This window comes from Nicotiana sylvestris, chromosome 9 (assembly GCF_000393655.2).
Source record: "Nicotiana sylvestris chromosome 9, ASM39365v2, whole genome shotgun sequence".
Taxonomy (NCBI): Eukaryota; Viridiplantae; Streptophyta; class Magnoliopsida; order Solanales; family Solanaceae; genus Nicotiana; species Nicotiana sylvestris.
In genome coordinates this window covers 148,834,211-148,846,142 of record NC_091065.1, presented here as the reverse complement: position 1 = coordinate 148,846,142, position 11,932 = coordinate 148,834,211, and the positions used below count along the sequence as shown (strand labels likewise).

General features: G+C 36.2%; 1 protein-coding gene across 2 annotated transcripts; it reads right to left on the bottom strand.

The window, feature by feature from the left end:
- Positions 1-3,358: 3,358 nt before the first annotated feature.
- On the bottom strand, positions 3,359-8,325 carry LOC104223819 (amino acid transporter AVT1J-like). 2 transcript variants are annotated; one of them, XM_009775320.2, is made up of 4 exons: positions 8,023-8,325; positions 5,322-5,526; positions 4,916-5,120; positions 3,359-4,001 (listed from the first exon to the last, which is right to left on the bottom strand). In XM_009775320.2, the coding sequence occupies exons 1-4, from the start codon at positions 8,213-8,215 to the stop codon at positions 3,486-3,488; spliced, it is 1,119 nt and encodes a 372-aa protein (XP_009773622.1). In that variant the 5' UTR covers positions 8,216-8,325; the 3' UTR covers positions 3,359-3,485. The 2 variants fall into 2 exon arrangements, with proteins under 2 accessions (XP_009773622.1, XP_009773621.1); XM_009775319.2 differs by having other exon boundaries at positions 4,916-5,526.
- Between the last annotated feature and the right edge of the window lie 3,607 nt (positions 8,326-11,932).

Genomic DNA, 11,932 nt, shown 5'->3' with positions numbered 1-11,932 from the left:
AGTGGCTACATACTATTATATCTCTTTAGATATGGCAAATCAAGCCTTTAAAGAAAGATTTAAGTTATTAAAATTCGAATCTGTGTTCCTAGACCTTAAAAACCTCATTTTATCTCTTCTTAATTTGCGTGCGCAGTCTGGGCGTGTATTCGAAAAGCCCTTATGTGAAAATTTTATGAAATGATGATTTTTGCCTAAAAAGTTAATTTTTGTTGACTTTGGTCAACGTTTTGGGTAAACAAACTCGGACCCATGTTCCAACGGTCCCGGAGGGTCCGTAGTAAAATATGGGACCTCGGCGTATACTCGGATTCGAATTCTGAGGTCCTAAGCCCGAGAAATAAATTTTTGATGAAAATTGTAATACTGAAAATCAATGGAATTAAAGAAATTAATTAATGATTGATCTTGTTGGTATCAGATCCATATTTTGGTTTCGGAACTCGATACAGGTCTAATATAATATTTAAGTCATGTTTGTGAAATTTGGTGAAAAACGGAGTTTATTTGACGTGATTTGGACCTTGGGTTGAGAATAGAAGTTTGAAACTATCTTGAAACTTTCATGCAATTTGGCGATTTGATCACGCGAGCAAGTTTGTATAATGTTTTAAGACTTGTGTGCATGTTTGGTTTGGAGCCCCGAGGACTCGGGTGAGTTTTGGATAGGCTACGGAGTGATTTTGAACTTAGAGAATATCGCTGGTGTGCTTCAGCTTGTTGCAGGCCCCTGATCTCGCAATTGCGAGCCCTGCAAGGTTTGTATTTACGAACCTTTCATCGCAATTGCGATTAGAAGGCTGGGCCGGCTTCGCAAATGCGAACAAACCTTCGCAATTGCGAAGGGAGGCTGGGAAGGGTATGATCGCAAATGCGATTTTTTTTTCCGCTTTTGCGAGGAACAGTGTTCGCAAATGCGACAATTTCCTCGCATTTGCGAAGGCAGCATGACTGTGAAGGGCTTCACATATTCGATGGCTTATTCGTATTTGCGATCTTCGTAATTGCGAAGCTCAGATCGCAATTGCGATATCTGTAGCTGATAACTTTGGACTTGGACGGGATTTTTCATTCATTCTCCCATTTTTCAAAACTTAAACTTCAAGAGGCACTTTTCCAAAGGCTAGTTCTTCCCCAAATCATAGGTAAATGATTCTTAACTCATTTCTTTCAATCTTTTACTTCTTTTCACAAGATTTCATCCTAGAACCTAGGGTTTTTCATGGTGGAATTGGGGATTTTTGAGTAGAACTTAGGAATTTCATAATTTGGGATTTTAGACCTCAAATTGAGGTCAAATTCCAAAACCAATTGTATATTCGGGTTCGGGGGTGAATGGGTAATTGAGTTTTGGTACGAATTTTGGGTTTTGACAAAGCGGGCCCGAGATCAGTTTTTGACTTTTTGGAAAAAATATTGGAAACTCCAAAATTATGCATTAGAATTTATTTCTTTAGCAATAATTGATATTATTAAGTTAATTATGACTAGATACGAGTGGATTGAAGGTGGAATCGAGAGGTAATTGAGCTTTGAATTACAGTTGGATTAAGGTAAGTGTTTGGTCTAACTTTGACTCGAGGGATTACGGATCCCCGACTTAGTTGCTAGGTGAAATTTCATGTGTGTGGCGTATAGGTGTAGTGACGAGAATCTATGCGCCGCCAAATTAATTGTTTAGCTTGTTCCCTTTCCCGTTCACAAAATATTGTTTTCCTGTCTTAATTGCTACATGCTTATTGATGCTTTCATGTCTAATTGCTTCCTGTTAGATGTAGTTTTCTTTATTGAAGGTATTAATTGTTCCATAGTTTCATTGTGTTACATTATTGGTTTAAGTTGGTTTATTGGAGTTTCATGATACATTTTGGTTGGTCTCGCTGTGTAGGAATAATTGATGAGATTTTATAATTGTACAGATTTCCATTTGATTTAGTTGAGGCATAAATGTTTGTGGAGGGTTTGAGCTAAATTGAGAAATACTTGTTCTTATTGTGTGATTGGTACTGATATGGTGAGATCGGGTTGCACGCCGCAACAGGAAGAATAAAGGTGAAATATGATTGTCTGGTAGGATCGGGTTGCACGCTGCAATAAGGAGTAATAAGGGTGGACAAGTGGGATATGGTTGCATGCCGCAACAGGAGGGATAAGGGTGATATATGGAGGAGTAATAAGGGTGCACTGGTGGGATCGGGTTGCACGCCGCAACAAAGAGTAATAAGGATGAATGTTCATATTGTTACTGATTATATGGTAGGATCGGGATGCACGCCACATCATTTTATAATTTATGTATTTTTTCCTCTGTTGTGATTCTATTTTGTAGCATTGTAACTCTCTTAAGGATTGGTTATAGCTGAGTACTGGCGAGTTCCGTATCTATTTTTACTGCAAATTACTGTTCCATTTCGTCCCGTACTTCCTTTTGCTTTATTATCAACTGTATGCAGGTTATATTGTGAATGCCCCCGCCTTAGCCTCGTCACTACCTCGTTCAGGTTAGGCTCGGCACTTACCAGTACATGCGTTCGGTTGTACGGATACTGCACTCTGCACTTTCTGTGCAGATTTTGGAGCTGGTTGTGGCTGATCGAGAGGTCAATTGCAAGCATTCATCAAGGAGACCCAAGGTAGTCCTGCAAGTGTCCGCAGGCCTTGGCGTCCCCCTCCTATGTTCTACATTTCTGTTTTATTTTCTTCCGAGACAGATGTACTTTTCTTTAAGACCAGTATTTGTATTAATTCGTAGAAAATTCGTGGATTGTGACACCAGTTTCTGGGTGGTAACAATTTCGTATTTGTTAATAGCATATAGATAACCAATTTAATATATACTTCCGCATTTATTTCTGTTCAAATTAGTTTCGTTAATTTTAAATAATGAAAATGTAAAAGAAAAGGTGAATATAACTCTAATGTTGGTTTGCCTAGCGAGTGCGATGTTAGGCGCCATCACGATCCCGGCGGTGGAAAATCCGAATAGTGACAATACACAATTTTTACATTATTAGCACAGGTTAATGGTCATGATATGTTACTTACCTTCTTTTACTATGCAATTTATTTACTGTAAAACACATATTATCACTTTTCGAAAATTCTGATACGATAAAAATTTATTTCCCTAGAGAAATCAAACGCACAAGGAAAAAAAATTCCATCAGATGTTATAACTAATAAATACGTTCTTCCTCTTGTCAATATATTTCATTGCCATCATCAACATCCAGAAATCGTATACTTTGGAAGAAGCTTATTAGCTTCTCAAGTTTAGGAATGGGTTTTGATTGATCAGATAAAAATATACTTCAACTGATATGCCTTTAGATACTACCATATATAACATAGCTAAAAATCAAACTTGAAAAGGGTGGACAACTAATTCTAAACCAATAGTTTCAAAATTACATTTATGTTTAGTACTAAGAACCTTCACGGTTGACTAGTCAAGTTCAAATTCTGGATCCTCACACTTCTTATAGTTACAGATGACCTATAATTTCTACCACAGAAGTGTAAGTGCCTACAATCATAATGGCAATGCCCATTATCACAATTCCTACTATAACTACTAGCTCAAATCCCAGTGTTCGATAAATGCCAGAAATCCTCAAGAAACACAAGCATGGGAGTATTATAGAAGCTGTGATGCTCAAAAATGCTCCAACAAGTGACATGAGATATCCAAAAAAGGGGATAGCTAAGGCTACAATAATAGTGCTAATAACTAAAGCTGTTCTGATTAGTATGCTGAAGACCCTTTTGTTGGAATTAACCGGAAGTTGATTTTCAAAAGAAATCACCAGAGGTTTTATCATTAAGCCATACTTGGCTATTGGATTCACCAGTGTGGTGTAAATTGCCACTTTTGAGCTAATTTTATTAGTGGGGAGGTTTAAGGTTATTTGGGAAAGTACAGTTGGACCAAACATGAGATACCCCACAATTGCCATTGATGCATAGCTGATGGTGCAAAGTAGAAAGCAAACCAACATGACCTGCAACAAAAGATTGCAATTAAATTAAGTAGTCAGTACTTCGCATAAAAGAAAGGAGTTTAACTTTTATACAGTTATAGTATATATAGCTTTTTTTTAATTTCTCACCCGGTATTCGGTACCCACATTGAGGCCCGACTAATCTGATTTCGCGCCGGGAAGTCCCACATTGGGGGGGGGGCGGTAAAGCGCTCCCAACAAAGGCGACTCCATACCCAGGGCTCGAACTCGAGATCTCTGGTTAAGGGTGAAGGAGTACTTAGCACTCCACCACAACCCTTGTTGGTATAGTATAAATAATTTAGTATGCTAATTATATCATTTAAAACCTACTATAGGTAATTTTTTGTAAGAATAATTGCACTTTTGGTCCTTCAATTATTAATAAATTCTTATTGCTCCCCATAATAGTTAATTAGCACATTTAATCTTCTATTGACTAGGATATAAAATTTATGCTTATATTCTTTTTATATAGGATATATGTTATATTAGACTATTTTTAGAACTATATAATATAACCAATAAATATAGAGTAATAGTGCAAATTTAACACAACTTGTCGGTAGTTGAATGGGTTAACACTTAATAATTTGATAACTTTGTCAAGAGTGATCACAAACAGTCACCAAAAGTACTACACAGATCAATTAAAGCAAAGTTAATTGTGTTTAACTAGAAATCACAAGGACTAAAATGAAAATTTGTCAATATTTGAGGGATTAAAAGAACAAAATTGTCCTATTTTGTAACTAGTATGGATCGGTAACCTGCAAATTTTAAATAATATTTTATTACAAGTATACTTAATAGTAAAAAAAATCTTTTACATTGTCACCATATATACGTAAATCATAAAAAGAAATAAGTGTATAATAAATTATGCAAAACTAATAATGCCTTGGTATTCATACCTTAGAGAACTTCTTTGGATTTATCATGGAAGTATATAATGTTGGGAAAACTGGATGAGCACAATAGCAGAAGGCATAAAGGCTAACAGCAGTAGGCATTCCTTTCCAGTTTATGAACTGAGTCCCATTTGCTTGAAATCCAAGCCCATCAAACATAGCAGCCCAGAAGATGGACCCAAGTAGTACAATAGATGCCACTACTCCACTAGCAGATATGTAAGAAAGAATGCTCATATTATTCAACCAAACAGTAGTAAGAATAATGAGGCTAATAATAACCACAAAACTCTGTTTTCCACCAATGGTAACTCCAAATATTTGAAATTCTATGTCTCCGAATAAATTTTGTAAGTTATCGCTCTCTAAAATCAAAAAACCTGTTACGACCATGTAAAGTTCCACGTACATCGTCGCGGAGACAAGCATTCTTCCGCATTTTCCAAATGCGCGTTTCCCGATGTCAGGGTAACTTGTTATAGTTGGATCAATGTCCATGCATCTTTGGATTAATAAGCTTGTGTAATAAGTTGAGATGGCGATAATGAAGAGAAATATCAAGCTCAACCATCCTCCTGATGCTAATGCGGAAGGTACTGAAAGTATGCCAACTCCTGTGGAAAAAACAACAATTACTATCTATCACTTTAACAACGAAAACTTAGGTCCAAATATTTGTCGCTTCAAAAAATTTAATAACGGACTGATATTTCTTTTCTCTTTCAAATGGGGTGTATAAACCGAATTGAAAAACAATATCAAACCGAAATATCAAACTAAATCAATTAAAAAATCCAATTAGATTTGATTTGGTATTGAGTAAAAAAATTTGAACTAAACCAACATATAAATATATAATTTTATATATACTTCTAAGTCTTTATATAAAGTTTTTTTTTAAAAAAATATCTAGAAATATTTGCGATTCTCTTGTGGAATGTTATATGTTAGAGTTATCTTCTTGTATATTGCTTGTAGTAGGATTCTATATTGAATATTTCTTGTACTTATCCTTTATGTAAATATATGTTGTAATTCCCTCTTATAAATACAAGAAAACAAAACAAAAGAGAGCAACTCTCACGTTTTGACCCTTCCATTTATTTCTTTTATCTTAATATTTAATAGAATATGAAGTCCATTTTTATTAACTTTTAATAGTAGGTTGTATGATCACTTTCTTATTAAGTTTTATCAAAATGCGTCATTTTTTTGTTTTTTCATATTCATATGTCATGACTACTAAATTCTTATATTTTTTCGAATTTGAAGTGGCAGTTCGATAATTTAAAATTAAATCGAATATAATTTTGGTATCATATTGATTTTTATATTTTCTTAATAAATTCGGTTAACCTTGAAAATTGACATCAAGGAAAAATTATTGTCGGACAATAAAAAAATAACTATAATGTGTTACTAAGAAAATTCACCCATAAGAATACTTTAATAGATCATACAATTTTTTTTTTAATTTACTAAATATATATTTACTTATGAAAAATTTAATAAAGTAGGATTGAAATAATATTCATGTAACAAGAAAATCTAGAAACTCGAAAAATCAGACAAAACCGAACCAACCCAAATCGATATAGATGGTTTGATTTGGTTTTGATAGCAACCAAACCAACCCGGTCCATGTACACCCATTCTAAAGATGACATATTGTCAGTACTTATTCATTTAAGGAAGAGATAAAGATAATTTAGTCAAATACTCCCTCCGTTCACTTTTACTTGGCATATATACTAAAAATAAATTTTTATTTTTACTTGTCACTTTACGCATATCAAGAGAAGATAATTTTTTTTTGTTATACCCATAGTATTTATTACTCATTTCAAATTATTTTCTCAAATCAATAAAATATGCATCAATTAATTAATATGTGTATCATGGTAAATTATGCACTTTATTTATTATTTCTTAATTGACCTAAAAAGTTAAAACATGCCAGGTAAAGTGAACAGAGGGAGTAATTTTTATAATTACTGTTACAAAATGATATTTTAAAATAAACCTATCAAAACTTTCTGCCAAAACCACCTGATGCTAATGCAAAGTACTAAAAGTATTCCAAAAAACAACAACAATAATTTACTAAGACTTGTCTCAATCAGTCTACAAGTTTACAAGCCTAAACCTTGAAATGCTAAATTTTGCCCTTAGTAATTATTAAATTAGGCAGAGTTGTCATCACAAAAAGCCAACCCACAAACAAACAAATTACAGGCTGAGGGCGTCTACGTTTGTGAGAACACCATTAATGACTAATGTACTGCTAATGTTCTTTTGGAAAGAACACAAAAAAGCCAAACAACCAACAAACAAATTACAGGCTAATGTCACATTACCAAATTAATCAGTCATGACCGATAATTAACGGATGGTACTACGTTATACTTTCAAAAACCTAGCTGCTCTTTTTAGTTCTAAGCAAACTTGGACAGTAACTATATACGCCCTGTTTTATTTTAAATGATCACGTTAGATTGGGCATCGAATTTAAGAAACTAAAAAAGGCATATACAAAATTATCATTAGAACGAGTGATCTGTAATAGCAGTTCTACAGATATAAGTCACTAGGAGTCAAAATTTAAAAAATATTAAATAAGCAATCTTTAATTGGGACGAAGAAAAAAAAAATTAAAACGTATCCTATAAAATGAAATAGAATTAGTACTTTGTGAGAGATATTTTTGAAGATTTTTAAAAGAAAAATCATCAAAAAGATAATACGTTAGGTTGAAAAAATATTTTACGGAGGAAGAAAAATGAAATTCGAACTTCACAATAGCCTAGTGATGTATGATAATTTAGGGCACGGATTGTCAACCTTGCAGAGGCTGATGCAGCCTTCTATGGCAGATGCGAACGTATGCTAAATTTCATATATATATATATATATATATTTTTTTTAAAAAAAATAATAATATATTAGTAGTGGCGCCTGCGTAGAAAAGCAGATTTTGATTGAAAAGGATGGACTATTAAATTATGGATCAATAATTTTAAAACTAAGGTACTTTGTTCAAAATACTTAAACATTTGAACCCTCTCAAACTTGCTATCAACAGTGACTTATACTAGTAATTAGAGGAGAACCTGACAAAGCATTGAGTCCATTGAAACAAGTTCTTGAAAAGGAGGTTGGTCCTGAAACGAACTCATGCTGAAGTTGAGGATCCTCTAGTCTTGTTTCTTCGCTGCTACCTTTGTTTTGCTTGTAATAGTTGTCATTGGCAACTAAGAGCCGCACTCTAATATTTGAGTAGTCATCTTCTGATTTAGGCTCCATGCTTAAGTACTCTTCTTCTTTTTGATGTTCCGCTTTCTCTTCTATGTTTATTAATCAAAGAGAAGAAGAGGAAGATGAAGAGAGAGCTAGCGCAGTTCTTGTGGGAAAAAAACAACCAGAATTGACTCTTATGTGATAAGAGATGAGGTTGTTTTTTACAGTACGTGTACTTGACCTGTCAATTTCAAAAATGAGAAAAGAAAAGGATGGAACTTTCGAAATGAAAATAAAAAAGGTTAATTTTTTTGAAATTAAAATAAAAAGGAGAATTTTTTAGAAACATAGTTTTACCCTTCATTTTATTTTTGGAGCATTCATATCCTACCATTATCCTTGCTCTTGACTCTAATATAACTTCAACCTGAAGCATAACATATGTAATTTCAAATCATAGTAAAAAGTTGTTACGACCCGGAATTTTCGCCGTCGGGATCGTGATGTCGCCTAACATTTTACTTGTTAGGCAAGCCAACATTAGAGATTATTAAGCCAAATTCTAAACCTTTCAGTGATTAACAACAATTAAGCCATAATAAGTTATAAGAGTGCGGAAATCCATAACAACCTTAATATTTATACACAACTACCCAGAATCTGGTGTCACAATTCATGAACTTCTAAAATTAACTACAAGTAACTGGCTGAAAGAAAGTACAATTATTTTCGAATTAAAAGAAATAGTAAACTGAAACAGCTAGAAGAGGACTCAAGGGTCTGCGGACGCCGGCAGATCTACCTTGGGTCTCTTGTGGAATGAAGTCAGCAGCTAATCTCAAGATCAACTCGAACTGACACCAAAATCTGCACAGAAAGTGGAGAGTGCAGTATCAGTACAACCGACCCCATGTACTGGTAAGTGTCGAGCCTAACCTCGACGAAGTAGTGACGAGACTAAGATAAGACACTCACAAACAACTTGTGCAGTATAACTATAAATATACTAATAACAGTAATAAAAGAAACAAGACAGAAAATAATGGGAGGGGACATGCTGAGGGGATCACAATATAAGGAATGAAAGCAGTGATAAAGACTTGATCAATCAATATGCCTTAAACAGATAGAACAAGTAAAAGTGGTAAAGGAAATTGCACGGCATCACCATTCGTGCTTTTACTCTCAATCTCACCATATGAAATAATACAAATGGCATGACATCACCCTTCGTTCATTATCACTCACAAAACATGGTACGACATCACTCTTCGTGCATTAACATTCTCCCCCACCAAAACAAGGAACAATGATGACAGTGAGATGAAATGACAATAACAAGTCTTATTTCAATATTTGGTTCCACAATGTCAACCTCAACTTTGAGTTAATACTCGATCAATACCAAGGTTCGTAAATATGATAAGAGTGGTCAACATAACAAGTAGCTAGTCCAAACATGGATAATATGATCAAGGAAAGCAACAATCACAAAAATAGGACCCACTCACATGCTATGACTCGACAACAACGCATAGGTACTCGTCACCTCACCTATAAGTTGTAACTATTATTCAAACATGTAACAAATAAGCAAATAAGACCTTATCCCTCAAGTCAAGGTTATCCACGATACTTGCCTCGATCCAACGGCCAAACTCAAAGCTCACCACAACTTTTTCCTTCACACAAGCCTCCGAACCAATAGGATCTAGCAATTTACAAACCAAACAATTCAATTTAAGTCTTAGGAACTACCCACGATAGCAAAAGATTCAATTTAGGCCATTATTTAAAAAGTCAACAAAAGTTAATACCCGGGCCCGCTTGGTCCAAACTTGAAATTCAGACCAAAACCCAATTGCCCCTTCACCCCCGAGCCCAGATATACAATTGATTTTGGAATCCGACCTAAAACAACAACAACAACAACGACCCAGTATAATCCCACAAGTGGGGTCTGGGGAGGGTAATATGTACGCAGACCTTACCCCTACCCCGAAGGGTAGAGAGGCTGTTTCCAGGAGACCCTCGGCTCAAAAAAGCAATAGGAGATGATATATTAGTGCCATAAAAATGCGTAATAATAATAAAAATAACAACAACAATATATAAGAGATATGAAATATGAAATACAGGATACAAAATACGAAATACGAAATAGATGGCTGGTATAGTACAACTAGAAGGGAAAGCCCTGCATCAATAGACGACCAATGACATTCCTAGTCTAACTCCTAACTGGATAGTCTCCCTCTATTGTGCTGTAGAAATATTCACTCTCCCCTAACCTACAACCTTAATGCTCGACCTCCATAATTCCCTATCAAGGGCCATGTCCTCAGTAATCCTAAGTCGCGCCATGTCCTGTCTGATCACCTCTCCCCAATACTTCTTAGGTCTTCCTCTACCTCTCCGCATGCCCACTACAGCCAGTCGCTCACACCTCCTCACCGGTGCATCAGTGCTCCTCCTCTGAATGTGCCCGAACCATCTGAGTCTTACTTCCCGCATCTTGTCCTCCATGGGGGCCACACCCACCTTCTCTCGAATATCTTCATTCCTAATCTTATCCATCCTTGTATGCCCGCACATCCACCTCAACATCCTCATCTCTGCTACTTTCATCTTCTGGATGTGTGAGTTCTTTACCGGCCAACATTCAGTTCCATATAACATGGCAGGCCTAACCACTGCTCTATAAAACTTACCTTTTAGTAACGGTGGCACTTTCTTGTCACACAAGACTCCCGACGCTAACCTCCACTTCATCCACCCCACCCCTATACGGTGTGTGACATCCTCGTCAATCTCCCCGATCCCCTGCATAACCGATCCAAGGTACTTGAAACTACCTCTCTTGGGAATGACTTGAGAGTCAAGCCTTCACTTCAACTCCCGCTTCCGTCGGCTCAACTCCAAATTTGCACTCGAGGTATTCCGTCTTCGTCCTACTCAACTTGAAACCTTTAGACTCAAGAGCATGTCTCCAAATCTCTAGCCTCTCGTTGACGCCGCCTCTTGTCTCGTCAATTAGAATAATGTCATCAGCAAATAGCATGCACCATGGAACCTCCCCTTGAATATGATGAGTCAGTGCATCCATCACCAGGGCAAATAGGAATGGGCTGAGCGCAGACCCTTGGTGCAACCCCGTAATAACTGGAAAGTGTTCAGAGTCGCCTCCTACTGTCCTAACCCGAGTCTTAGCTCCATCATACATGTCTTTAATCACCCTAATATAGTTACTCGGGACCCCTTTATCCTCTAAGCAGCTCCATAAGACCTTCCTAGGAACCTTATCGTACGCTTTCTCCAGATCAATAAACACCATGTGGAGATCCTTCTTCTTATCTCTGTACTGTTCCACCATCCTCCTAATAAGGTGGATAGCTTCTGTGGTAGATCGTCCCGGCATGAACCCGAACTGGTTGTCTGAAATAGACACCGTCCTTCGCACTCTCATTTCTACCACTCTCTCCCAAACTTTCATGGTATGACTTAATAATTTGATGCCCCTATAGTTGTTACAGCTCTGGACATCACCTTTGTTCTTATACAGCGGGACCATTGTACTCCACCTCCACTCTTCAGGCATTCTATTAGTCTTGAATATAACACTAAACAATGCAGTAAGCCATTCCAAGCCTGCTCTACCCACACACCTCCACAGTTCAACCGGAATTTCGTCTGGCCCGGTAGCTCTGCCCCTTCTCATCTTACGCATTGCCTCCATGACTTCATCGATCTCAATGTCCCTACAATTACTTACTTCATGGTGAC